We start from the raw sequence: 23,627 nt of genomic DNA on the forward strand, positions 1-23,627 counted from the left end.
ACAAAACAAAACACTGGTTTGTTCTGAGATAGCCAAATGGCAGATAACTTTATGTAGAAATTTAAAAACTTCACAAGATTTCTTCCAAACCTTATTATCAGTTGATTTATTCACAGAAAGCCCAGTAGGGTCTGAGGCCACCTATATTTCTAAGTTCCTCTAAATTCAGGCTCACCCCCTCAGATACCAAGATACTAAAGGCAGACACTCACCACACATGTCCCTGGGTGCAGGGCTGGGACACCCCCCTTCCTCAGGGGCTGCCCAGACAAGGGGAGGGGCGAGAGGTGGGGAAGGTCTACTGGAGGCAACATCCAAACCAAATTTTCAAGGACCAGTAGGACGCTGGCCAGGTTAAAGGCAAGGAGAGAAGGAGAGGGACACATCTGGAGAGAGAGAACAGTATGGGCGACAAGCTCTGCCAGCAAGGAGACCCGGGGGTGCTGGCCATGAGGCATGGAACGTGGAACACAGAACGCAAGGGAATGACTGGCCATTTCGATGGGGGGTTGGGTGCAGGTGGGGGTGGGGGAATCAGATGGTGAGAAATCTCGAGGGTCAGGCATTCATCCTGGAAGGTGCCACGCTCAGGGGCTGGGCGGGGGGCTGGAGGGGGCGGGGGGGGGCGGTTTCAGGAGTGCGAAGCTTCCAGAGGAGGGTGCGAGCGTAACCTCCTCAGGCTGGGGCCTCAGCAGTGGGGACAGAGAGCGGAAAGGCAGGACAAGGGACCGCTCTGTCCTCTGGGTGGCAGGTGGGGGCAGGATCCCAGTGGCCAGGCACCTGGCCGGGGGCGGGGGGGGGATCGTAATTCATGCAGGTTGGGCTTGGAAAGAGCAGAACCACCACCTTCTAGAGTCCTCCAGAAGCCACTCTCCTGCCCCCACTCCTCCTAGGGGGCCACACTCCTCCCCACCACCAAGCTCGCTCTCTTCCGGGGAATCAGAATCACTCCATCCTCTCTCCACCCACAACTCCCTACCCTGAGGCCTGGAGGGAGCCCCTAGCAGTCAGCCCACCTCTCCCTTTCTCTAAGTCTGACTCCAGTTGTTCCTCGGGTTTTCCTCCACCCCAGGGGCTGAGAATCCAGCGTCAGACACATCTTGGGTTTATAGTCAGCTAAGACGAGTCTGGGGCTGGAGGTGCAGTGATCCCTGTGCAGAAACATCTGGGTAATTGGGAATCAGAACAGAGACAGTGGGCTCTGTCCAAACCCCAGCAGGTTTATAATTACAGGGGCGCCGGGAGGGACTGTTTGTAAACAGGTCGCACCAGCTCCTCGTTTATCCTCTGGGTGGAAACAGTCTGGAACTGCCTTTCACGAGGACGCTGCACAATGCCTGCTTCTCTGACTTTAGAGCCAACTTATCCGGACCAATCCCCTTCTGTGGCGCACGGTGGCCAAAGGCAACAGGAAAGCTGGAGGATTTGGAAGCAGCCCAGTGAGACCTCCAGGCTCCCAGGCGGGAGACAGGGCGAGCGAAGGCAAACCAAACCCGCAGCTCCTCGGAGCCCCCCACCTGTCGGCCTCCCAGTGCCAGGGCTGGGCCCCAGTACAGGCTCAGCTACCATCACCTATGCTAACCACAGGCCACTGGGTCAGAGGAACCTACAAGGTACCACGTACTGGTCATCTCAAGCACACCTTCCATTTTATTCTTTGTACCCTCCTCTTTGGCTGTTGACCACCAGACCCATCACAGACAGATTACCTGTTACAGCCTAAGTCCCAGAGTGAAACCAATGGCCCAAGTGAGAACGGAGCCAGGCAGGGCCGCCCCAAAGCCCACACTCTCCTACCCTGAGCTGCCTCGGCTCCCTCCTGCCCGTGGCTCATCTCAACACTACCAACGCTCCCGATGGACTTGGGGTCCCCCAGGAGCCCCAGTGAGGTTGTGGCTGCCTCACTGCCGACTCGATGCACAACAGAGTGAGGGAGTGGCAGCCTGTGCCCCAAAACACCCTGCCCTCCCCAGCCAGTTCCTGTGTCCATGCCCCCAGACAGCTTTACTTCCTGCCGTCCCGAGCTGTGCAGGCCAGATCTGCAGCGCACAGGACGTCAACCCCCAAATACCGTGCGTCTCACACTGTGCCCTAAGAGGGTGTGGACCTCCTCATCCACCACTCTTCCCCCATTGCCTTCCACGGGGTCTGCCACACAGCTGGCACTCAGTAAGAATGTAAGATAGGACCAGAAAGTCACTACAAGAAAATACAGGTGACTTTGGGCTGGGCAAGATCCTTAAAATTTCAAAAGTCAAAGCTGTGCGCTTACATGCATGCGTGTGTATGTATATGAATACATCTTTTTTGCATCAAAAATTAAGGATTTCTGTTCAGAAGCCAACACCACGGACAAAGTTAACAGACCACAAACACTGTTTCCCAATCTGCTATGTCTAAATTGACAACACGCTAAACTGGAATATCCCAGTAAGTCCTATATACCAACATCAAAAAGGCCCCAAGGGAAGTCGGGCAAAAGGTATGAACAGGCAACTTCAGAGAGAAGCAAAGTCCAAGGGGCTGACGGCAGTGAGGCGCTCACACTCGTGTGATTGGGGAAATGCCCACGATCTCAAGGCTCTTCACCTGACAGACTGGCAAACCCCAGAGAGTGGGAACTGACAAGCGTGGGGCAGGGGGGCATACGGCATACGGGACCCTTACTGTATACACTGGGGGAAGGTAGCCTGAGGCAGGCCTGAGAACAACCAGGCAGTAATTAAGTCATTAAGCAGACATATGCCCTGTGAGGACCTGGCGATTTTGTTCCTGAGTCATCCCCACAGAAATGTTCTCTTGGGCTGTGGGCACACAGGAGTCTTCACCCTGGGGAATGCATGGGTGAATGGGGGGGGGGGGAGCTGTGGCACACCAAGGCGGAGGCAAGTGGCGGGAAAAGTGCAGGACTGGGGTACAGACCTTGCGACCTGCATGGACCTCACGAATAGAAGGAAACAGAACGGCAACGGTGGGCAGCATGACAGCCTCGGTGTGAATTAAAAACAGCCGCATACTGGGGCGCCTGGGTGGCGCAGTCGGTTAAGCGTCCGACTTCGGCCAGGTCACGATCTCGCGGTCCGGGAGTTCGAGCCCCGCGTCAGGCTCTGGGCTGATGGCTCGGAGCCTGGAGCCCGTTTCCGATTCTGTGTCTCCCTCTCTCTCTGACCCTCCCCCGTTCATGCTCTGTCTCTCTCTGTCCCAAAAATAAATAAACATTGAAAAAAAAAACAGCCGCATACAAAGCAAGGCTATCAAGTTTACGAGAACCCGGGCTAACACAAGCCACGACACTAGAGAAGGGAAGGGACTAGTGTCAAAGGCAGGGAGAGAGATGGTGAAGGACGTGGGTGTTGGGTCGCATCCCACCTACCAGTCCCAGCTGTCTAATGAGGCGCAGCTTGTCTTCCCCAGGGAGGCTTCCCTGAGACCAGCTGTCCCTGCAGGACCACCAAGGGGGAGCACCTGTAGCACCTGCACTTGCAGACAGGTGGGGCCAATTCCCCACCACAGGCTCCTGCTTGCTGGTCCACGTGGGGGCCACGAGAGCCCTTCCAAACACTGTCCCCATGGCCTGCAGCCACAGCTCGACCCACATGGGTCACGATCGTGCATGTTCGCCGCCTCCCTGCCCCAGCCGGACTGCAAGCCGCTGGCCACGGGCATCACAATGAGTGTTTCTCAGCAGCAGCAGCATCATAAAAGAGCATGTCAATGCTGTGCCAGGCAGTGTAAAACAGCTCTACATGTGTCCCCTCCTGTGACAATCCTCAGCAGTGGATACCATTAGTGTTTCCATTTTATAGGAAAGGAAACTGGGGTCTAAAGAGGCAGAGTCACCCACGATCGTGCAGCCAGAAAAAGGAAGAGCCCGCCTTCCAGAACCTTCCTCGGGCTGAGAAGAGAGAGAGTAAAGCCAAGACTTAACAAGTCAATGTCAAGTGATGTGTGTGTTTCCAACCAGCCTTATGGGTCCCAGGGAAGGCCACAGCAGAGTTCAAGACAGAGAAGTAACGTACGGGCTCTGTTCCTGATTCCACTGTGTGCCACTGAGGCTCATCAGGAACCCCAAATCTGTAAACTACTAAGACCGCTTGCCGAAGACGACCTCGATTTCACGCCCAGAAGGCTTATTATGCCCTTTAACCTGGGACACTGAAAGCCCAGGCACCACAACTGCTCCTTGCACATCCTGGAAAGGCAGGTTCAAGGGCGAACCAGCTGTGCGGAGCTGACCGGACAGAAGGAAAAGCCCTTGGTGTTGTCCCTCCCTCCCGGCAAGTCCATGGAATCAGAGTCAAATGTTTTATCCAAAGCTGATAAAGTACACGGAGAGGCTCCAGGACATTCTGAAAGACAAGGATGAAAAATGACCCTGTTGGGATTCCTTAACTACAGGCCTGCAGACAGTGGGGAGATTGGCCGAATGAGCTTCTGTTACCTGGTTTGAGTCCCCCAGCCCCCAGCCCTCTCTGACGTGGCCGCCTCTCAGGAGGGAGAGGCAAAGATCTGGGCCTGCCCCGAAATAAATGGCCTTGTGTGGGTCTCTCTCCCCACGTTTCTATTCCTTCAGCTGTAAGGCAGAAGTAGAACTGATTTCGTAAGGACTAAACACACTGGGCTAGGGTGGGTTTACGGTACGGGCCGGTTTCTTCCCGGTCGGGTGCACTCTTAGCCGGGCTCAGGCATCGCTGGACAAGACCGGGCCATTTCCGCAGGTTGTCCATGGGGGCATAGGATCAGATGACCTCCAAGGGTCCTTCTCAATTAGAGGGTTTCTAATGGAAGGGTCTGTCAACGCTACCAGCTGGCCGGCTGCCCCTGAAGCCCTCATAACTCAATTTCTGACAGCCTCGTGCCACCCTCTTGCCACACACCGATGTGTCATCAACACCTAACTGCGCCAAGAACTGTGGGAGGGACGAGGGATACAAACTTCTGTGGTCCCTACCTTCCTGGGGTTTGTGGTCAGATAAATAACACAATTACAGACGGTGACAAGTTCTGGAAGGAATGCCCTGGGTCATCAGAGTTGCCTGAAGGAAAGGGTGTCTGTGGCAAGAGCAGAAGAGAACTCTGAGGGGCAAGGCTGCTTTCTGAAGGCTTGAGGCAGAATATCAAGGCCCCACGGAGCATGAGCCACACGAGACGCCACCCCCTCGGGGAAACTGCCCCCCCCTCCAGCTCACCCTCCCTCGTTACTCCCGTATGGACACATGAAGCCCAAATGCGGTAACACAGTGGGTTCCGAGGGCAAGGACTGTGCCTTTATTCTCCGTCCTCCAGGCCAGGCCCACAGAGGGCACCCCGTAAGATCCTCTCAATGCCCGAATGCCGCTGGAGCGGGAATCCCCGCTCCACGCACACAGGGAGGGACGGCAAAGTTGCTAAGCGCTCAGCTGGACACACGGGCAATGAAGTAACTCGTGATCCTTTATTTACCAAGGTCTTAATCCAGTGAGCCATTCCAGCTCTCCTCACAAAACTAAAAGGAATGGACTGTTGGAGCACCACCAGAGAGTACCTCCAGGGATGACGGATGTCACTGACACTCGTGCCGATCTGGAAAGAGCCGTTTAAGCAGAGAGCAGCAGAGAGCCCCGCGGCTGCTTCACTCATGCTGACGAGGCTTTCCTTCAAACCCAGGATCCGAGTTAGTTCGGCCCCAGGTCTACCCGTGCCCCAGGCAGGCCTGGAGCGCTCCAGCCCTGGGCCTCGGGGTGTCGCCACTTCCCCACCCACGTGCCTGGTGGGGCGCACGTCATTTGCCACATCCCGCACACAGAGGCGGGGGGGCCCCACGGTGCCTGCGCAGAGCCTCCTGTCTCAGCCTAGCCCAGCCCCTACTCTGAACCCCCCTTTCCGAACGGGGTCACCATCGACTTCAGGATTGTGCAATCTGCTGGGCGCCTGAAAGCACCGGGGAGCGCGGACTCGCTCTGGAAAACCCTCGAGTCTGTGCCTGCTTGCAAGCTGTGCTCTGGCGCCCCTCGTTCTACGGGGCTCCACCTGACTTCTCCCCGCTGCCTTCCAGCTGGACTCGCCCACCATCTGGGCTCCCAACTCACCCTGCACTGGAACCAGAGGATCTAGGAGTTCCCCACCTTGGTGCTCCCCTGAACCGGCCCTCACCTCACCGGGCTCCACCTCCTCAAAACGGGGTCATGTCATTCACCTGGCGGGGCCCCGGGAGCCCGAACTGTGCTCTGGCTGCCTCTGACCCAGCGCCAGTCCCGTCTCACTCCGGGGCCTCACTCCGGTCCCGGATCCGGTTTTCAGCTCTCGCTCCCAATGCTGACCGGCCCTGCCGGCCGTGCCTGGAACCGTGCTCACCAAGTAGGAGGGTGAAGAAATGAGGCTCCTTACCCTGCCAAGGCACCCTGTGCCGCTCGACAGTTTCAAAGCACAAATCCCAGCCTTCAGCACCGTGGAAGATCAACTGCTTATCGATCTTTAAATGTCCCAAATGACGAACGAAAAAAAGAAGACCCAGAATCCCAGAAATCCCGGTTCTCAGGTCTAACTCCAAAGGCAGAACACATCGTGTCGAGAAGAAGGATGCGTTTAAACAAAGTTACTTCAGAGCTGACCTCCTCCTAGGGTGGCCAGCTAGGTTCACTGTGCTCTGCGCCCTCAGCATGCGATGCTCAGCGTCAGCAAAGGCCCGGCGACACCCATGGACTTGTCCCGAGCACAGCACACGCCCCACCTGCAAGCCATCACCCCCAAGACTCCACCCTGGCGCTCACACACGCTCACCCTTCAGCCGAGTGCCCAGGAAACAGCACGAGGACACGGCTGCCCAGTGACTAGGTCACTACCCTCCCTGAGTCTCCCTCACCCCAGGCAGGCGCTGGGCGAGGGGCACCCCACTGCCGTAAGAGCTGCCGCTAACCTGGATGGTGAGCCGGGTCTTGCCAGGTGCGCCAGCCAGGGCTCGCTGGCAGCTGTTGTCGGAAGCTCTAACAGTGAAAGGGGGCAGGGACAGTTAGAGAGCTGACAGCAGGTGAACCCCTGAGGCACAAAGCCAAATTACCTTGGGGGGAAGACTGCCGGACTGGAAAAGTGAGAACAGCACTTCCTCTAGGCGGTGCCCCCTTCCTTCCAGGCCCAGCCCCTCCCCAAATCCCGCTTCCACAGTCCCCCCACCCCTCCCTGAGTCCCCTGCCTCAGAATTCCTGGTTCTACCACCCCACACAACACACACACACACACACACACACACACACACACACACACACACACACACGGGCTGCCTCACCCTAACTCCAGGCCTGGGCCCCTCAGCTCCAGCCCCAAACGTCTGCATACAAATGTCTCCATGGAGCTAAGCCAGCACGGCCTAATTGAGCATTCAAGAGCCCACCAGCTCTAAAATTGGGTAATTCTATTTATTTACTGAGTAGAAAGGGAAAATGTTGTATCTTACATGGCTTAAACAAGTTGCTTTCACATCAGTGAGATCAAACAAGAGAATAATTTATCTTTAGAGGACACGCGAAGCACCTTGAGTGTTCAATTCTCTCAAGGAACGGCTCCTTACGTGCAGTTTGGACGGGGGGGACAAGCCCGTTCCCGTGTACGCAACATGCACGTGCAGGGCCAAGAAACGGGTGAGCGAGGAGGCCACACTCCCCGGGGCTCGGGAATCACGGCTGGGCCCTGTGAAGGCTGACTATAATCCCCGCAAGCATCCCGAGGAGGAGAGGTCCGCCTAGGAACCCGGGCAGGCTGTCTCTCTATTCTGAGCCCGAGGGTCACACGCTCGCGAACGGTGGCGCCAGGGTCCGCCCAGACAGGACCCAACCATCTTCACGCTGAAGCAGAAGCATTAAGTGTGTGGCGCTCAGAGCAAAGGGACACTTCTCTCCCGTAAGCAGCTCCCGGGAGGCTGAGAGCTGGGGCGAGAGAGCAGTTCCAGAGGCAGGCGCCTGGGCCCAAACCCCGGCTCTGCCACCGACTACTTCTGGGAAGCTGGGCATCCGCCAACCACCCGAGCCTCGCTGTCTCCACCTGCAAAGTGGAGATGACCATCTCAGAAGGCAGTTCTAAGAACCGAGAACACCCACAAAGCCGGAGCAGGGGCCTGGCACAGAGCACGAGTGCATTAAATGCTAGCCGTTATCACCGTTTTTCATTTCTAAACTTCTTGTTGTCGGTTAACGTTCCTTTTAACACGTTCTGCTAAAAGTACATGGACCTTAAGCACATAGCTTATGCGCACACAGCTGGGTGACTTAGCAGCGAGTACACACCCACGCATGGGACACGGGGGCAGGGGGACAAAAGTCCCTGCTCGCCCAGAGCCACCTCTAACACAGCCCTGGCAAGCCCACTCGGGGTGGGGGGAGGGGAGCCTCTTCCGCATCCTCACGGCGTTTGCTCTGGACCGTTTAAAAGGCCCTTGTATCTGTTTTATTCACGCCGTGTCCCCAAGGCCTAGCACGGGGCCTGGCACATGGCAGCGCTCTACAACTATTCACCGAAAGACTGATTTCTGCCCACTATTGTGGTTATTTGCACACATATTTTACTTCCAAATATTTCACGCAAGCTTATGAGCAGAGCAGGTCTTACCACCCAGCATCAAACCTCTTCCTTTCTCTGACTTACTCATGCATCCAGTCGGCGATCATTCAGCGTGTCAGGCACCGTGCTAAGTCCCAGGCACCCAGGCATGAGAATTTGAGGATCGAGAATCGAGTCCTCGCCCTCAGGTTCTCAGAGCCCAGAGGGAGACGCACACGGTGAGACTACACGCTGGATGGGCCTGCGGGAAGGCCGCCTGAGCCCCGCCAGAAGGGGTCAGGGAAGGCTGCCTCGAGAAGGAGCTGGAAGGAAACGGAGATCAGGCTGGAGGAAAGACCACGAGGAAGGCAGGCAGCGCCCTGTGGACAGGAGCCTGGGGGTGCTCCGTTTAGCTGAAGCCCAGGGCAGTGCCGCTCAGGAAGGACCAGGTGGTTCAGCAGCTGCCAGCCCGGGCTTAGGTCTTAGTTATGCTAACGAGTATGGCTCCACCGTGGAGGTGATGCAGAATACAGAAGCTTCCCATCCCCAGGGCAAGGAATCGCACAGGTTTGCTTTTCTGGATGAGCCGCCCTGGCTTCAGGCTAGAGAACAGACTGAACACAGCACAGGGGAGGCCAGGGCCCTGACCCTCCATCATGACACAGCAGGTACTAATTTGCCTGGAAGAATGAATGAATTAGAAACTTTAGGGCAATTACGGCCTGCCACCTGCCTGCCGGGAGCTAGGCCTGAGCACGGTGGGATCACGACAAAGCCGATGCACCCACAGACAGGCCGTCACGCGGAGAACTCCGTCCAGGTCTGCGTACGTCAGGGCGGTGGCCAGAGAGCAAGTGGAATAGGTCACTGCCACAGAGCACCAAGGTTGTTGCTTCCATGTGTCTTGCGCCTCCGCTCACCGTCCCCCTGCTGCCCTGTGACTGCCCGACATGGCAAATGTTGGCTTTGGGGTCTCAAGACCGTGGACTCAGCCGAGGGTTGGACCACGGTGGCCGCCATCAGGCTCTGCGGAAGCCACGGACACAGGGCACTGGCATCTTCTGAGTATGTTACCTACGAAACTCGTCTAGAGGAACGGGAGAAGCACACCCCGTTCCACGCGGACAACTTTCCAGGCCAAACAGCGCTGCGTGTGGAGACGCCCGCAAGTGATACCCCGTCTCCACAGTCCGAGAGGAGGCTGCAGGGGGAGGTTTCTGTGAAGGAGGCACCTGCCGACTCTTCGGGGGCCAAGGTTCCCAGAACACGTTACAGCAAGACACTTCTGTCCTCTTCATCCCCCAAATACTCTTCTCCTCCAAGGCTCTTGGCGCCCACAGAGCGCGCGGTACGGGTCAGCCCCAGCCTGGCTTCTCCGGGTAGATGTGAGCTCTAAGCGCACATACGACCGGCGGCTGAGCAGAACCCCTGCCTCGGGGATGAGGCGGATTCAGAGCCCAGTTTCTGAAGTTAGCAGTAGGCCCTCCCAGCCCGGCCACCAAGGGGTCCTCGGAGACCCGGGCAGCAGCAGGCCTGCAGGTGACAAACCTGCCATTTTGTGTGCGGAGCCCCCGAAGACAGAGGAGGCCAGGCTCTCCTAGGAAGCACTGGTGACACTTGAAAAGCCCCACAACTCGCAGCCGAGGCTCTCAGTGCACCGGCCCCAGAGCCAAAGAGAAGACCCGGGAGCAGGGCCTAGAAGCAGCGGACACGGTGGGAGGGCCCTCGGGCTTCTGGAGCGAGCCAGAGCCAGAGCCAGAAGACTTGCCAGAGGTAACCGAGCCCCCCTACCCCCGCCGGGAAGCCTGTGGGGAGGGGACGTGCCCGGCTCCAACTTGCCGAAGAAGCCACCCGCTTGCTGAACAGCCCCCCCTCGGCCCCAACCTACCCAATCCCACATGACTTCCCGCCTCCAAAGAATTCACGGTCTTCAGCCCTCTGCAAGGCCCTGCTCATTCCGGCCTCCAGACTTTACTCCAACCCAGAAGCCTGCCCCATCTCCCTGCTCCCGACTCAAAGTCCAGCCCTACCCACCCCACACACCTTCCCTGGTGATTCCAGCCAGCAGGCTCTCCTCCTCTGAACGCCACGACGCCCAGAGGCAGACTGCAGCTTGGTCCCACGGCCCTCAGACCCCGTGGAGGCCAGCATCCGTTCTCCACCCAGAGCCTTCCCCGCGGGGCCCCTCTTCTCTAAATGGCTCACTCTGTGTTGGGTGGTACACAAAATGTCCCCTCCAAATACCCACAAGCACTTGCATTGATATTAGTTCCTGTGGGGGATCTGTCCTCCCGCAGATCAGGACCTGTTCGCTCATCTAGCAAACATGTGAGTGCGGGGTGAGTACCAATCCCGCTAGGCCTCCAAAGCACCCTTCCTGCCCCTCCCCCAGGGGGAGCCCCACTTTCTGCCGCGCTCTCCAGCCAGCCTTCCGGCAGCCCACACAGTGATCTGTCTAGTGTCGGTCTCTTCCCACGGGAGCTTACCTCCAAAGGTCACAGCCAAAGGCTCCTGGAGGGCGGGGTCATGTCCCTCCTGCGCAGGCACATGGCCAGCATGCAGAAAAGGTTTCTGGAATGACCCACTCCAGTGAGTACCTTTCAGCAGAAAGGAGCAAGACTGAGCATGAGGACTTCTCCACCTCGAGACCACAAGGCTGTGTTGAGATTTGTACAGGTCTGTGGTCACATCAGCGAGAAGACACCTTTCGTGGGCAAGAGCGACCTTGCTGGCAGCTTGGAGAGATGCGCAGCTGGCCGCGTGCACCTACGCCACTCAGAGCCCGATGGGACGGGTTCACCCTGAGTGATCGCTCCTCCCTTCAGCGAACACCCATCCCGGAGGAGGAGGAGGTGGGCAGCATGGAGTTATACAAGCTGAAAAGTGATTTCAGAGACAGCATCACAAGATGAGCCGACCCTGCCTAGAAAATAAATCGATGAGCCGACCCTGCCTAGAAAATAAATCGTTGGCCTTAGCATTCTTCGGGCAAAAGATGTTCTTGGCCGTGGATGTTATCGCAGCTAAGAATTTAACAGGGAGCCTGAGAGCTTCGATCAGCGACAGGACCTGTTAAAGCCACTCAATTTAATATATGCTGACACTATATACTGGCAACTTCGACCTTTTTTTTTTAAAGCAGCAGCTGAAGGCTTCTGCAGTAGCCCTATATGTAGATCCCTGATGTCTCCAGAGCAGTTTCAGCCATCGACTGGGAACTCAAACGATGCCGCCAAACGCATCCTGCGGGAACAGGTGATGTGCTGTGTGCGTGCTGACCCCCAGCGCCCACATCGGAGGGACAGAGCTCCCAGCCAGCACTTGTCCTGAACCCCCTTTCCACTTTACACACGCTCATTCCTGGAACCCTCACGACAATACCGGGATATAGGTACCATTTTTACCCCCATCTTACAGATTGGGCAACTGAGGTAAAGAAAAACTAGTAACTTGCCCCAAGCGCCCCCACCCTCCACCCCTATGTAGTTAGTGACGAGCCAGGAGTCGGGCCTAGGCCGCACCTCTGAACCGGTCCCGGTGCCCCTCCTGGCCTATGGCTCACAAGGCCCAGCCCGCTGTGTGTGCCGACCTCTCTCTGCACCGTCATCCAGCTCAAGGCAGGTGCTGATTAGGACCAGACGGTAATGTCACCACGGTTACAAAACAAAAAGTTTCCCCACAGCTAAAGGATTCTGTCTAGTTCGGGTTCAGGGTCGAAACTAACGAGGACCTGCGTCCCCACCAGGCGCACCCGGTCTCACCGGAGCTCACGGGAGGGCTCCGCACAGCCATCGCTGGCTGGCCGTGAGCTGGCAAGGCCACAGTCTCCCTCCCGGGGGCGAGCGAGACCCGTCTGCCCGTGAACCTGAACCTGCACGGGGGGCAGTCCTGAATTCCAGCACTGTCCCGGAGGCACCTCCAGACCGTATTCTGTAACTGCCTGTTCCAACACAGCTTCACATAGTCCACCACGGACACCCCACAACCCCCACGCCGTGAGGACATTCCTAACAACGCCAGGAAGCCACTGCTGCGGCGGCCGGACTCAACCGTGACTCTGTCGTCACCCTGTCACTCTTAGGGCCTTCTGAGGAATGTTTCCTGAGGCAGGTGTACCTCTCTGGCTACTGAAATTTGAGCTCTGGCCTGGATACCCACCAGGGAGGCTGAGGGGTAAGGACTCGGACTGTCCCATTTCCCACTGGAGTCTCACACGACCTAGCACGTAGTAGCTGCTCATGAAACACAGACTTTTCAGAAGATAAAGTATTCAGCTAAAAGTCAATAATGACCTTTTGGCCAACACATAGGAAAGAAAAGTGTTAACAGAACTTTGAGTTTCTTGCTCACGTTTTTTAACACTGGGCACCTGTGATCACTGTCTCTACTAGACAATAATATCAGATGGTGTTTGTTCTCAGACAAAACGATACACCTACTCAATCTCCGTTTATAAAACTAATTCGTCCAAGTCCCCAGCAAACCCCAGCGCTTCCTCCTTATATCTCACGCCACTCGCGCCTCTGTTGCCTGGAAAGCACCCACATGGGTGCTGACGTCTGTATTCTCACTTCATCCTGCAGCTTCCCCGAAGGCCAGTATCCTCTCTTTATTTTTTTAAGTTTATTTATATGTTTTGAGAGACAGAGAGAGAGAGAGAGAGTGTGCGCGCACAGGTGACTGCGTGCACGCCGGTGGGGGAGGGGCAGAAAGAGAGGGAGAACGAGAATCCCAAGCAGGCTCCACATCGTCTGACATGGGGCTCGAACCCACACACTGTGAGATCATGACCTGAGCCAAAATCAAGAGCTGGACACTTGACTGACTGAGCCACCCAGGCGCCCCTTACCCCCCCTTTAGAGATGAAGATTCTGAGGCTCTTATCAGTCAAGCCACTTGCCCGAAATCACAGCTAGCGATGGCACAGTCGGGAACAGAACCCGGATCTTTCTAACTGCAAAGCCGGTGCTCTCTCCACTAAGCCCACCGCTGCCTGGAAAGTTCCAGGGGTTTTGCCCCAAGAACAAAAATGGACTTTCCTTTAAGCAGCAGGCAGAAAAAAGTAAATGGGCTCAGGAAGAGTGACTTCCAGAGAAAACAAAACTCCCCCCGCCACCCACCTCCACAAAATTTCTAATCAGGGAAGGAGTTCCTCATGGGCCTAAACTCACGGGAAGATGCTCTGACAGCTCAAGGGCGGTTTGCTCGGCCCCCTGGACAGCCTGCACTGTCCCAGCATGGTGTCACATCACCGCCGTCCACTTTTCCACACACGAGTCAGAAGCCACGCGGCCTCTCGGGCCAAGCCCCGCAACGAGCATACACAGAGCCAAGTCACAACACGGCTAAGCACGAAGGCGAAGATCCGAGAATGGACACGGCGCTAAGACCCTGACAAACGCTGCTTTATCAGTCCTTCCTGGCAAGGTCAGCTCACCACCTGCACTGACAGCCAAGCCACCCCTGCCGCCACCTGGATCTGACCCCGAAGACAGGGCCTATCTGGGGTACGCTCATCTCCTCCCCCAGCTCCGGCTGGGAGAAGCCAGGCCCGTCAGGCACCATCGGCCTGCTCTCCACACACGTGAGGAAGCAAGCGTGGGCATTACCTCCCAGAAGCTATCGCTGGACACTTCCACTCCAACGGAGTCGTCGTAAGCGACAGACATCTCTTCAGACAGTGAGGGAGCAGCGGCCAATGCTTAGCGCAGAGGTCAACTTCAGATGCTCAAAATCCGTAGACAAACCTGTCAAAGAAAAAGCATGTCATTGTGGTTTTTAAATTTTTAAAAAAAAATTTTTTTTAACATTTATTTTTGAGACAGAGAGAGAGAGAGAGAGAGACAGCATGAACAGGGGAGGGTCAGAGAGAGAGGGAGACACAGACTCTGAAACAGTCTCCAGGCTCTGAGCTGTCAGCACAGAGCCCGACGCGGGCTCGAACCCACGGACCGTGAGATCGTGACCTGAGCTGAAGTCAGACGCTTAACTGACTGAGCCACCCAGGCGCCCCTTAAATTCTTAAGGTAAGAGGCAAGTCACGGCCATCACACGACTTCCATATCCATTACTGCCTTAGTACAGAGCAGTCTCAAACGTTCCCTTTAGGTGAGAGAAAATCAATAAACACACATATATGCATGTGTTATATGCCCGTGCGCGTGTGTATTTCGTATTAACAAGCGAACCTTCTCAACATCTTACTGAAGAGCTCAAAGAGCTTTCTGGAGAACAGTTCGTGTTCTCAGACCAACAGACTGATAACCTTACTAAACAAGCTTCCTCGTCGCTTGGAGAAAGAGAGCACGTGTGCGGAGAACAGCGAAAGCAGGCAGAATTCCTGCATCTCTGGACTCGCCCTGCCCCAGCCTGTCCCACCCACCGGGCAGGACTAGGCCCTGCGGTCAGACACGAGTGGAAGCCATCCGCTTTGGCCACCTGACTCCACCCCCAGGCTCCCCCATGTTTCACTTGTGTTGGGCAGTGTGTCCCCAGCCACTGTGTTGGGCAATGTCACCTCAGCCACTGAGGCCCCAGATCAGACCAGTTTATTCTGATACCATCAGTGTGAAGGTCAGCTAGAGTAAAGACAAACAGGCGAAAGTGACCACTTCTGGGTCATGAGGCAGCGTTCTAAACCCAGGCAAGGGTGAAGGCGTGACTAACCCCCTGCTAGAGGGAGGTGCCACGATGTTCACGAGCACAGACCACGGCGATGCATGACCCGTCCACGGCCACGTGAGACTCGCTGGCTTCTTGGTGAAAAGTTGACTCCGCCCTCCTCCCCGTCACCCTGTGTCCAGATCACACAGCCAGAGTTCTGGAACTTCCCCTCACGACCAGAGTCAGGAGTCCAAAGCTTCAGCTTCGCTCGGGGAGGGACCAGGCAGGATGGGGTGGATGCAGGGTGACCCACACTGCTACGCCTCCAAGGTACAAGACTTTGTTCTGGACCCTTTTCCATATGCTACCACATTTAATTCTTACAACCCCCAAAGCAACAATCCAGAAGCGTGGTAAGGAACAGGAACACGGGCTCTAGAGTCAGGCTACCTGGGCTCTAATCCCAGACCTGTTACTCACTAGCTGGGCAGTAGTTGGCAAGTTACCCAACCTCTCTGTGCCTCAACAGCCTTATCTGATTATGGGACGTACATCACAGAATTACAGTGAGGGTGAAATGAGGCCAGACACACAGAGGCAAACAGTACATGGTCCATAGTGAGCGCTATGGACACTGTAAATTACAATGTAACATCATTAGATAATAATTACCACTATCATTACTTTTGTCTCCACTTTATAGTTGAGAGAACTGGTGCCCAGGGAGGGGAGGTTAAGTAACTTGTCTACAGTCACCCAAGTCATGAATGGCAGAGACAAACATTTGACAAGTTTGCTACGGTAATGTTCTCTCCATCACACCAAGATGTTTTCCAAGAACAATCTGAAGTTTAAATAAATCTGGTGTCCTATAACCTAAGATCTAGTGGCTATTAAAAAGGCTTCATGAGGGGCGCCAGGGTGGCTCAGTCGGTTAAGCATCCGACTTCGGCTCGGGTCATGATCTCCCGGTCCGTGAGTTCGAGCCCCGCGTCGGGCTCTGTGCTGACAGCTCGGAGCCTGGAGCCTGTTTCAGATTCTGTGTCTCCCTCTCTCTCTCTGCCCCTCGCCCGTCCATGCTGTCTCTCCCTGTCTCAAAAATAAACATTAAAAAAATATATATATATGTTAAAAAAAAAAGGCTTCATGTGATGGATGTCACAGCTTCCGAAGATGAACACAGCACTTGTACAGCCAATAAATTCAAAGAGCGGATGATGGTACTTCAAAGCCAAGTGCTCCAAGTTCACGCACGCTATAACCAGGCGGTTGCCCGGGCGCCACGTGCACACACTTCCTGACAGCATGCCGGCTGGACCTCGCTCCAACATCACAGGGCAGCGTGTGATTTTAACTCCAGGGTATCAGAAAGGCCGACCGTCTTCTCTGGCTGGGCCCTGGTGCCACGTCCCACAGCACCCCCATCTATGCAATCGTGTGCTCTTGGCCCGGGCCCTCCTGGGAGCACGCCGGCCCATGTTTGCAGTGGCAGAAAGTCTTCTACCCAGGCCAGCCGTCTCTGCTCCAGGCTCCTCAGGAAATATCTGGGCTTTGGGCTCAGGCAAGTCTCAAAGTGGTCCAATCTGGCCGCTGGCTAGGCTGCCTGGCCAGCTCCGGGAACAGCTGCAGGGAGGAGCTGCAGGGATCTGGACGGAGAAGCAACTCGATACCTGAAGAGCTCAGCCGGAGGGACTCAGACTCGGCTGGGGTTCAGACATGGTGTAGACGTAAACGGACGGTCAGTTCTGCCCGAGATTTATTAAGAGCCTATTAAGTGCTGGGAGCCAAGAAGAGGTTGCCACTGGGCTCACAGCACAAAAAGACACACTTGACTTCTAGGGGCCAGAACCTGAATCGCCAAGTAACAAAACCAGGTAACACTGGATGGAGTTGCAAGGGCTTCAGAGAGGAGGCATGCTCTGAGCCGACCAGCAGGAACAAGGCGAGTCCAGCTCTCCTCGCCCGAGCCCCACACTGGCAACGTGGTGATGCTCCCTCACTCCAGGGTCCTGAGCCCACCCTGGCACTGCACTAGCCCACTGTGACAGTCCCCAGGTGACAGCGGTCCCGGCACCAAGCTGACCCCTGGCCTCAAGGACAGAGCTTTCGACATTTCACGATGAAGTATGATGTCTACTATGCGATATTTTAAAATATCATTTTTTAGGTTAGAAAGTTCCTTTCTACCGTAATTCTTCTAAGAGCTGTGATCACAAATGGATGTTTACGTTAAGACTGGCTTTATTTTTCCTTAAATGTCTGGCAGAATTTGTCAGTGAAGTCTCGTGGGCCTGAAGTTTTCTTTAAGCACTTTTCATCATAGATTCTAGTTAAAAGGCAGAAGACTATTCATATATTTTCTATTTCTTTGTATGTTGATTTTGTAAAGTTGTGGTTCTATAGGGAATCCAGGCGATTTTTTTTCAAATTTATTGGCATAAAATTGTTCATATTATTCCTCCTATGATCACTTTAAAGACTGAGGGAACTGTAGCAGCGTCCCTCTTTTCATTGTTGACATTAGGTTTTTGTGCCTTTTCTCTTGATCAGTCTCATCAGAGATTTATCAATTTTCATTTTTATTTTTCAAAGAATCAACTTTTAGCTTGCTTTCTTTCAGTGTCTACTGAATATCTGTCTTCATTTTCCTCGATCTCTTCCCTTTATTAATTTCCTTCCTTCTGGGGCGCCTGGGTGGCGCAGTCGGTTAAGCGTCCGACTTCAGCCAGGTCACGATCTCGCGGTCCGTGAGTTCGAGCCCCGCGTCAGGCTCTGGGCTGATGGCTCGGAGCCTGGAGCCTGTTTCCGATTCTGTGTCTCCCTCTCTCTCTGCCCCTCGCCCGTTCGTGCTCTGTCTCTCTCTGTCCCAAAAATAAATAAACATTGAAAAAAAAAAATTTCCTTCCTTCTACATCTGTGGCTTCTAGTTGTTCTTTTTCGGACTCTGGATATGGAAGTGCAGCTTATAAATAAGTTTTCTTTCCTCTCTTCTCACATACGCATTTAAAACTATATATTTCTCTCCGAGTATAATTTTAGCTATTCCACAATCTCATTTATTTTTTGTAATAGTCCCATGAGGCAGGTATCTTTAGTCCCTTTTCACAGATGAGAAACTGAAGGTCAAGTAAATTGTTTACGGTGGTAAATGGTGAAAAATGGTGAGATTATGACTCAAGGCGAGGTTCTGCGGTTCTAAAATGCCAAGTTCTTCCTTTTACAGTATGTTACATATAATTAGCTGTTTGTGGGTATTATACTATGAAAATACCAAGAAAGTAGGAGTGCTTTCCTCCATGGGGTATAGGAAAAGCTAGAAAGGGACTGGCAGGCGGCTGGGCTCTGCCCCTGGGTGCTAGAGAAGGGCTTCCTACCCATAAGCGGAGAAGGTGGTCAACATGGCTCAAGGGAGACCAGGGAAATCCCATTTCCCCGGAAATCCGTGACTGGTGATTTTACGAAACAGACTTTGCAAAAACAGAATCAGCTCCCAGCCTTCAGGGCTCACATAAGAAATGTTCTCCTGACCAACAGAGAGATTCATTTTTTTACCACCAGAATGTGACCGGCGCCACGACTCAACAAGGCACAACGATCACCCACTCTTCCTGGCCCAAATGACCTCCTGAGTCACACCAGCCATACCCGGGCCCAGAGATGGTCTGGAAGGGACTGGAAGAAAGGCGCCCAGAAAGTAGCACGTGGCCCAGTGACGCCATGGCCATGTGTCAATTTAAAATTGGAAAGAGGGGAAGACCTGCCATTATCACCTATTCTTGATGAGCCTCATTCATTCATTCATTCGTTCGTTCATTCATTCAACAAAGATCTAAGTTTCAAGAACTGAGCTTATTGGGGCGCCTGGGTGGCTCAGTCGGTTGGGCGGCCGACTTCGGCTCAGGTCATGATCTCACACTCCGTGAGTTCGAGCCCCGCGTCGGGCTCTGTGCTGACAGCTCAGAGCCTGGAGCCTGTTTCAGATTCTGTGTCTCCCTCTCGCTGACCCTCCCCTGTTCATGCTCTGTCTCTCTCTGTCTCAAAAATAAATAAAATGTTAAAAAAAAAAGAACTGAGCTTATTAGTGCCGGGAATGCAAACGGCCCATGAGCTAGACCTTGGTTTCTTTTAAATGAAACTGAAAACAACTAAACTGGACTAGAACAATGGGAAAATTAGGGAAGATCCAAATGTTAAACCTGTCAAATGCAAACAGAAGAAATATTCTTTGCCTTTACAGACCTGTAAATAAAGTGAAATCGGTAATGAATGCTTGATGGCAATCAAAATAAAGTCTAATAACGTCTGTTCTACAAATTTACATGAGACAAGAAAAAGCGATAATACCCGATGTTAAGGGGTCTCAGTGTACCCATCGGCTTGGGTATCCTTTTTTATTTTTATTTTTTTAACTGTATTTGCAGCTTCAGAAAACAAAAAGAACCCACGTTTCCGCAGAGAACTCAGAGAAGAGTCCAGCAGACAAAGGAAAGGCAAGAAGAAGGATTAGCCACAGCTCCAGCGCTCACAGACAGCACAGGGCCTGCTCTTCCCAGTGTGTTTCCCAGCATCACTTCGTTGTGGGGGTGGACACGTGTGTGAGCGCCTAGAGCTGCAGACAAGCATCTCGAAGGTAAGAGGAGAGGCCCCAGGACACAGCCCGTGCTCTAAGGAAAATGAGATTCCTGAACAAAAACCCCTAATGTCCAGCCCGACACCAGTGCTCCCTTCCAGTGTGGACGCTCACTTGAGCATGCGCCCTCCTGAGTAGGAACCAGTTGCAGACCAGGCCACGCCCAGGGAAACCAAGGCCACTGACGAAGAAACCAGAAGAACTGGCTAATGCTACCACACAGGTGTTCGATAACTATCTAAGGACTGAATGATACCCCCAAAGGAGGCTCTCTCGGCCGAGGTTGGCCACACTTGTGTCAAATCAAAAGGCGAGGACTCAACCCGGCCCCTGTGACTCCATGCGGCCCGACCGCAGCAGGACACCGGTCGTCCAGCCAGAGTCGTCCCCAGCTCTGGAGACCCTGTGTGGATGGGAGGCCGCTCCCTCAGAAAGGGCGCCTGAGTCTCAGGGCTGTCGCGATAGCCTAATCAAGGCTAGTCTAAAACTGACCCCCAAAGCATCCCCAGTGGTCCTCGGCCTGTCAGGGGATATCGCTCAGATTTTCTGTTCACACGCAAACGTCCCTGCCGTAAAAATGAATCTGGTTTTAGCACGCCCGGGCTGAAGAAACATGTAAGTCGGGGCAACCGAGGCCTCTGAGGACAACGAGAGAACCGCAAGCCTGTTCCTCCAAAAGGAGATGGGTCAGGCGAATTTCCTGGTTCTGCCTCCTTCCTTCTTTCAGGGTCCGGAGCCAACCTAAGCCACGACTAAGCTTGAGGATGTGCTACAGAACACATTGACCTCTGAGGCCAAAGGGTACCGAATACCTCCCGAAGTATGTTTACTGATGCCAAAAGCATATAGTGTGTATTTATTTATTAATTGGGTGCTTCTCAAGGGGAAGGGGAAGGTCCGGGGAGGCAGAGAGTATCTCAGCTGTGGACTCAAGTCGTCGCCCCCTGTGAGAGCCCCACCTGTCCTCTAAGGCGGGGACACCACTGGCGCCCTGACCTCCCGAGGTATGAGGAGGCTCAGGGGAGGTAACAGATGCAGGAGAACTCTGGAAAAGCGCAAGGTGACAGACAAATGAGTCACTGCCACTCTTTCTGAGGATGGGACGGAAGCGAGCGTGTCTTCGGTATATGCTACCCTGTCCAGCACCCAGCAGGGGACTGATCACTTCTTCCTGAAGCAACTGAACCGTGATACTCCGCCGTAAGCTCTGAACAAACGCTACATGCACTCCCGGCCAGGTCTACCCCCTGGGGTATGCTATGTGCCGAAGTCACCACAACAGGCTTTCACGGTCCAGCCCAGTGACAGCAAAATGCCAACAGAATGCCAAACAACGGATTCCGAAATGAACCTCTGGGACGAGGTAGTGTATGCTCAGTTATTCTTGACTCCTTCCCATCACAATGGGAAAGACAAAGAGAAGACAATATGTTCCCCGTGTATTTCTTCGAACCGTCTTTCTTTCCCCCAAATCACAACAAAGCAGCTGGTTCAAAAGAGGCACACACACGTCTCCCTCCCTCCCCACAAGGGCCCACGGAGCAGGCACGAAGACACGCGTAACACCCGTAACCCCGCAACGTCACAGCAGCAGGCTAGAGGACATGCTAGAAACTAGCAGACAGGTCTGGGCCAGAAGAAAACCAGCCCAAACGCCAGGGTGGGAATGAGCCTTCCCAGGGTAGGAGTGCCAAGCCCAGGGCCGAGAAATGCCAAGGGAGGGGGGGCCCTGAGGGGCAATCATAGGAATTTTTAAAACTGCATTTGTGACCAGCAAGCCTAGACTCCCTTCAGGGAGGCCTGCCTGGGAACCCAGAACAGGTTCCTACACATCCTGTTCTTTTTTCATAAACATGAACTGATAACCAAGGGAAGGACCAATGGCGGAAGAGCCACGAAATAAACAATAATGAAATAAAACCCCAAACCATGAAAAGACCAAGATCAACAGGACAACTTTCATTTGGAGCTGATCTCTGGGGAAAACACAGATACTTCAGGGAACGAGACAGAAACTCTAAGGAACTCTGATAAGACTTCTCCAAGAAAGTCAAGGCTTGCTGTAAACAGGAACAGGCTGCTATGAAAAAGGAGCAATCAAGAAATAAGATTTGTTTTCTTGATTTTTAGGAACCTTATTACCAAAATTAACATTTTGATGGATAGTCTGTATAACAGAATGACGAGACTATGGCTGAAACTAGTGACTTCGTGGATGATAAGACCACAGGCATTTCCTATTACATAAAACAGGAGGAGAGAGAGACGTAAGCAGGAGGCTGGTTAAGGGACAGGAGGTCCTACAGGCTGGGAGGGGCCAGGAGTCCCAGCACGTTGCTCACTTACCCCTCACGTCTAGCACCCCCAGTGTTGCACGTCAAAGGTGCTCAGCAAAGACCTGAGTACGAGAGGAACAGGTTTACAGCCTTCCCCTCCTCTCTTTCCAAGGCCCCTGGGAGGAAGGTGGCTCTGTGGCAGTGACCTGTGGGTCGTCAGTGCAGTCCGAGGCAGGATCCCCTTGGAGACCCTAAGATTCCAGCTGCTCAAGAGGCAGGGACAGTGTGCTTCTGTTTGAGACCTTGTCTGTCCCGCAAAGGTATATCAGCAGCGAGCTCATGACTCAAAAGCAAGGAAGTCCTTGTAAAAGGTTTTACAGTGTAAAAATGTACAAGGGTAAAGTGTAAAGGTGTACAGATCATCACCCCCTCTCCTCCCCACCCTCCTGAAATGCATATCCGTGGCCCTCCTCACGTGTCCTGGGCACACAGCAGGCCCTCGACAGGCCCTCAATAGATATTAGCTGAGTGCACATGCTAAGAAGCACTTGACGAAGACCTGGGAATCCGGAACCCAGGAACGACTGAGGCAGGGGTAACGCTTCCAGATCTCTGGCTTCCAGAGACTTCTGCCACTGACGTATGTAAACTCTGGTGAGTCAGAGCCACTCCTAAGACGGTAGGCGGTCTCAGAGGTTAATGGAGGTGGCCGAGGGTGCCCTTGGCCCAGGCTGGGAACTGGCATAACCTTCTTCTCCTCTGGGCCTGATAACAGGTATCAGGTAAACAAAAAGTACAAATTACAGAAGTACATCTAGCTCGCTCGAAATGCTTTAATCTGCTCTAAAAAGGAAAAAGAGAACGGGTCATTAGGCCAAAAAGCTATTACTATAAAGCAAGCACAGTCAGAGTGAAGGCACCATGTTTCATCTCCCCTGAGAGTCGGCCTGGCGGGGACGGGGAAGAAAGCCCCCTGCAGTCCACTGCAGGACCCGGAAGGAAGGTGTCGTCGCCGCTGCCTCCCACCCCACACTGGCCTGCCCCGTGCTGCCCTGCAGGCCTCTCGGCAACAGCACACGCCAGACCTAGGTTGGTTTCTTCGTTATCCACGGTGGGAAATTCTTTGCTCACTGCAAAGTGACCACAATTTCTCCTAAGCCATTATCTGGCCCAGAGTGAGGGGAGATTCATTCCCTGAGGGGCAGATTCACTCATTCAGGCCACGAGCTGATGTGTGCATACGTACCGTGTGTCAGGCACAGCGGCTAGGTCCCCAGGATGCAGCGGTGAATGAGACGGACACAGTCCCAGCCCCTGGAGCCGACACCCTAACAGGACATACTGGCACGCAGTGAAGTACAAACGGCCGTACTGTGAGGGCACGTGGGCACGCAACGGACAGAAGAGAGGCTTTTCCAGAAGAGCGAGGGCAGCAGCAAAGGCCCCACGAGTGCTGGGCCTGTTCCAGCACCCAGCACGGGGGGAGCCCACGTGCGTGCCCGAGGCAGCACTGAAGTCGGTGGGGATGGCCTGGCACCACTGGTGAGCTGCATGGAACGCAGATCCCTCTGTCTGAGCGACTGGTTCAGACTTCGAGCCTCAAGTGCCTC

General features: G+C 54.3%; 1 protein-coding gene across 1 annotated transcript in view; it reads right to left on the reverse strand.

Annotated features, from left to right (window-relative positions):
* PACSIN2 (protein kinase C and casein kinase substrate in neurons 2) overlaps positions 1 to 23,627 on the reverse strand; it is a 136,080-nt gene that overhangs the window by 25,143 nt on the left and 87,310 nt on the right. The window contains exon 2 of the mRNA XM_047065313.1: positions 14,118 to 14,255. Within this exon, the coding sequence (XP_046921269.1) occupies positions 14,118 to 14,177 (60 nt within the window). The 5' untranslated portion in view covers positions 14,178 to 14,255. The remainder of the gene's footprint in view (positions 1 to 14,117; positions 14,256 to 23,627) is intronic.

The sequence above is a fragment of the Lynx rufus genome, unplaced genomic scaffold (genome assembly GCF_022079265.1).
Source record: "Lynx rufus isolate CCGP_SWC_20201006 ecotype Redwood Valley unplaced genomic scaffold, mLynRuf1.p SCAF_7, whole genome shotgun sequence".
Classification (NCBI taxonomy): domain Eukaryota; kingdom Metazoa; phylum Chordata; class Mammalia; order Carnivora; family Felidae; genus Lynx; species Lynx rufus.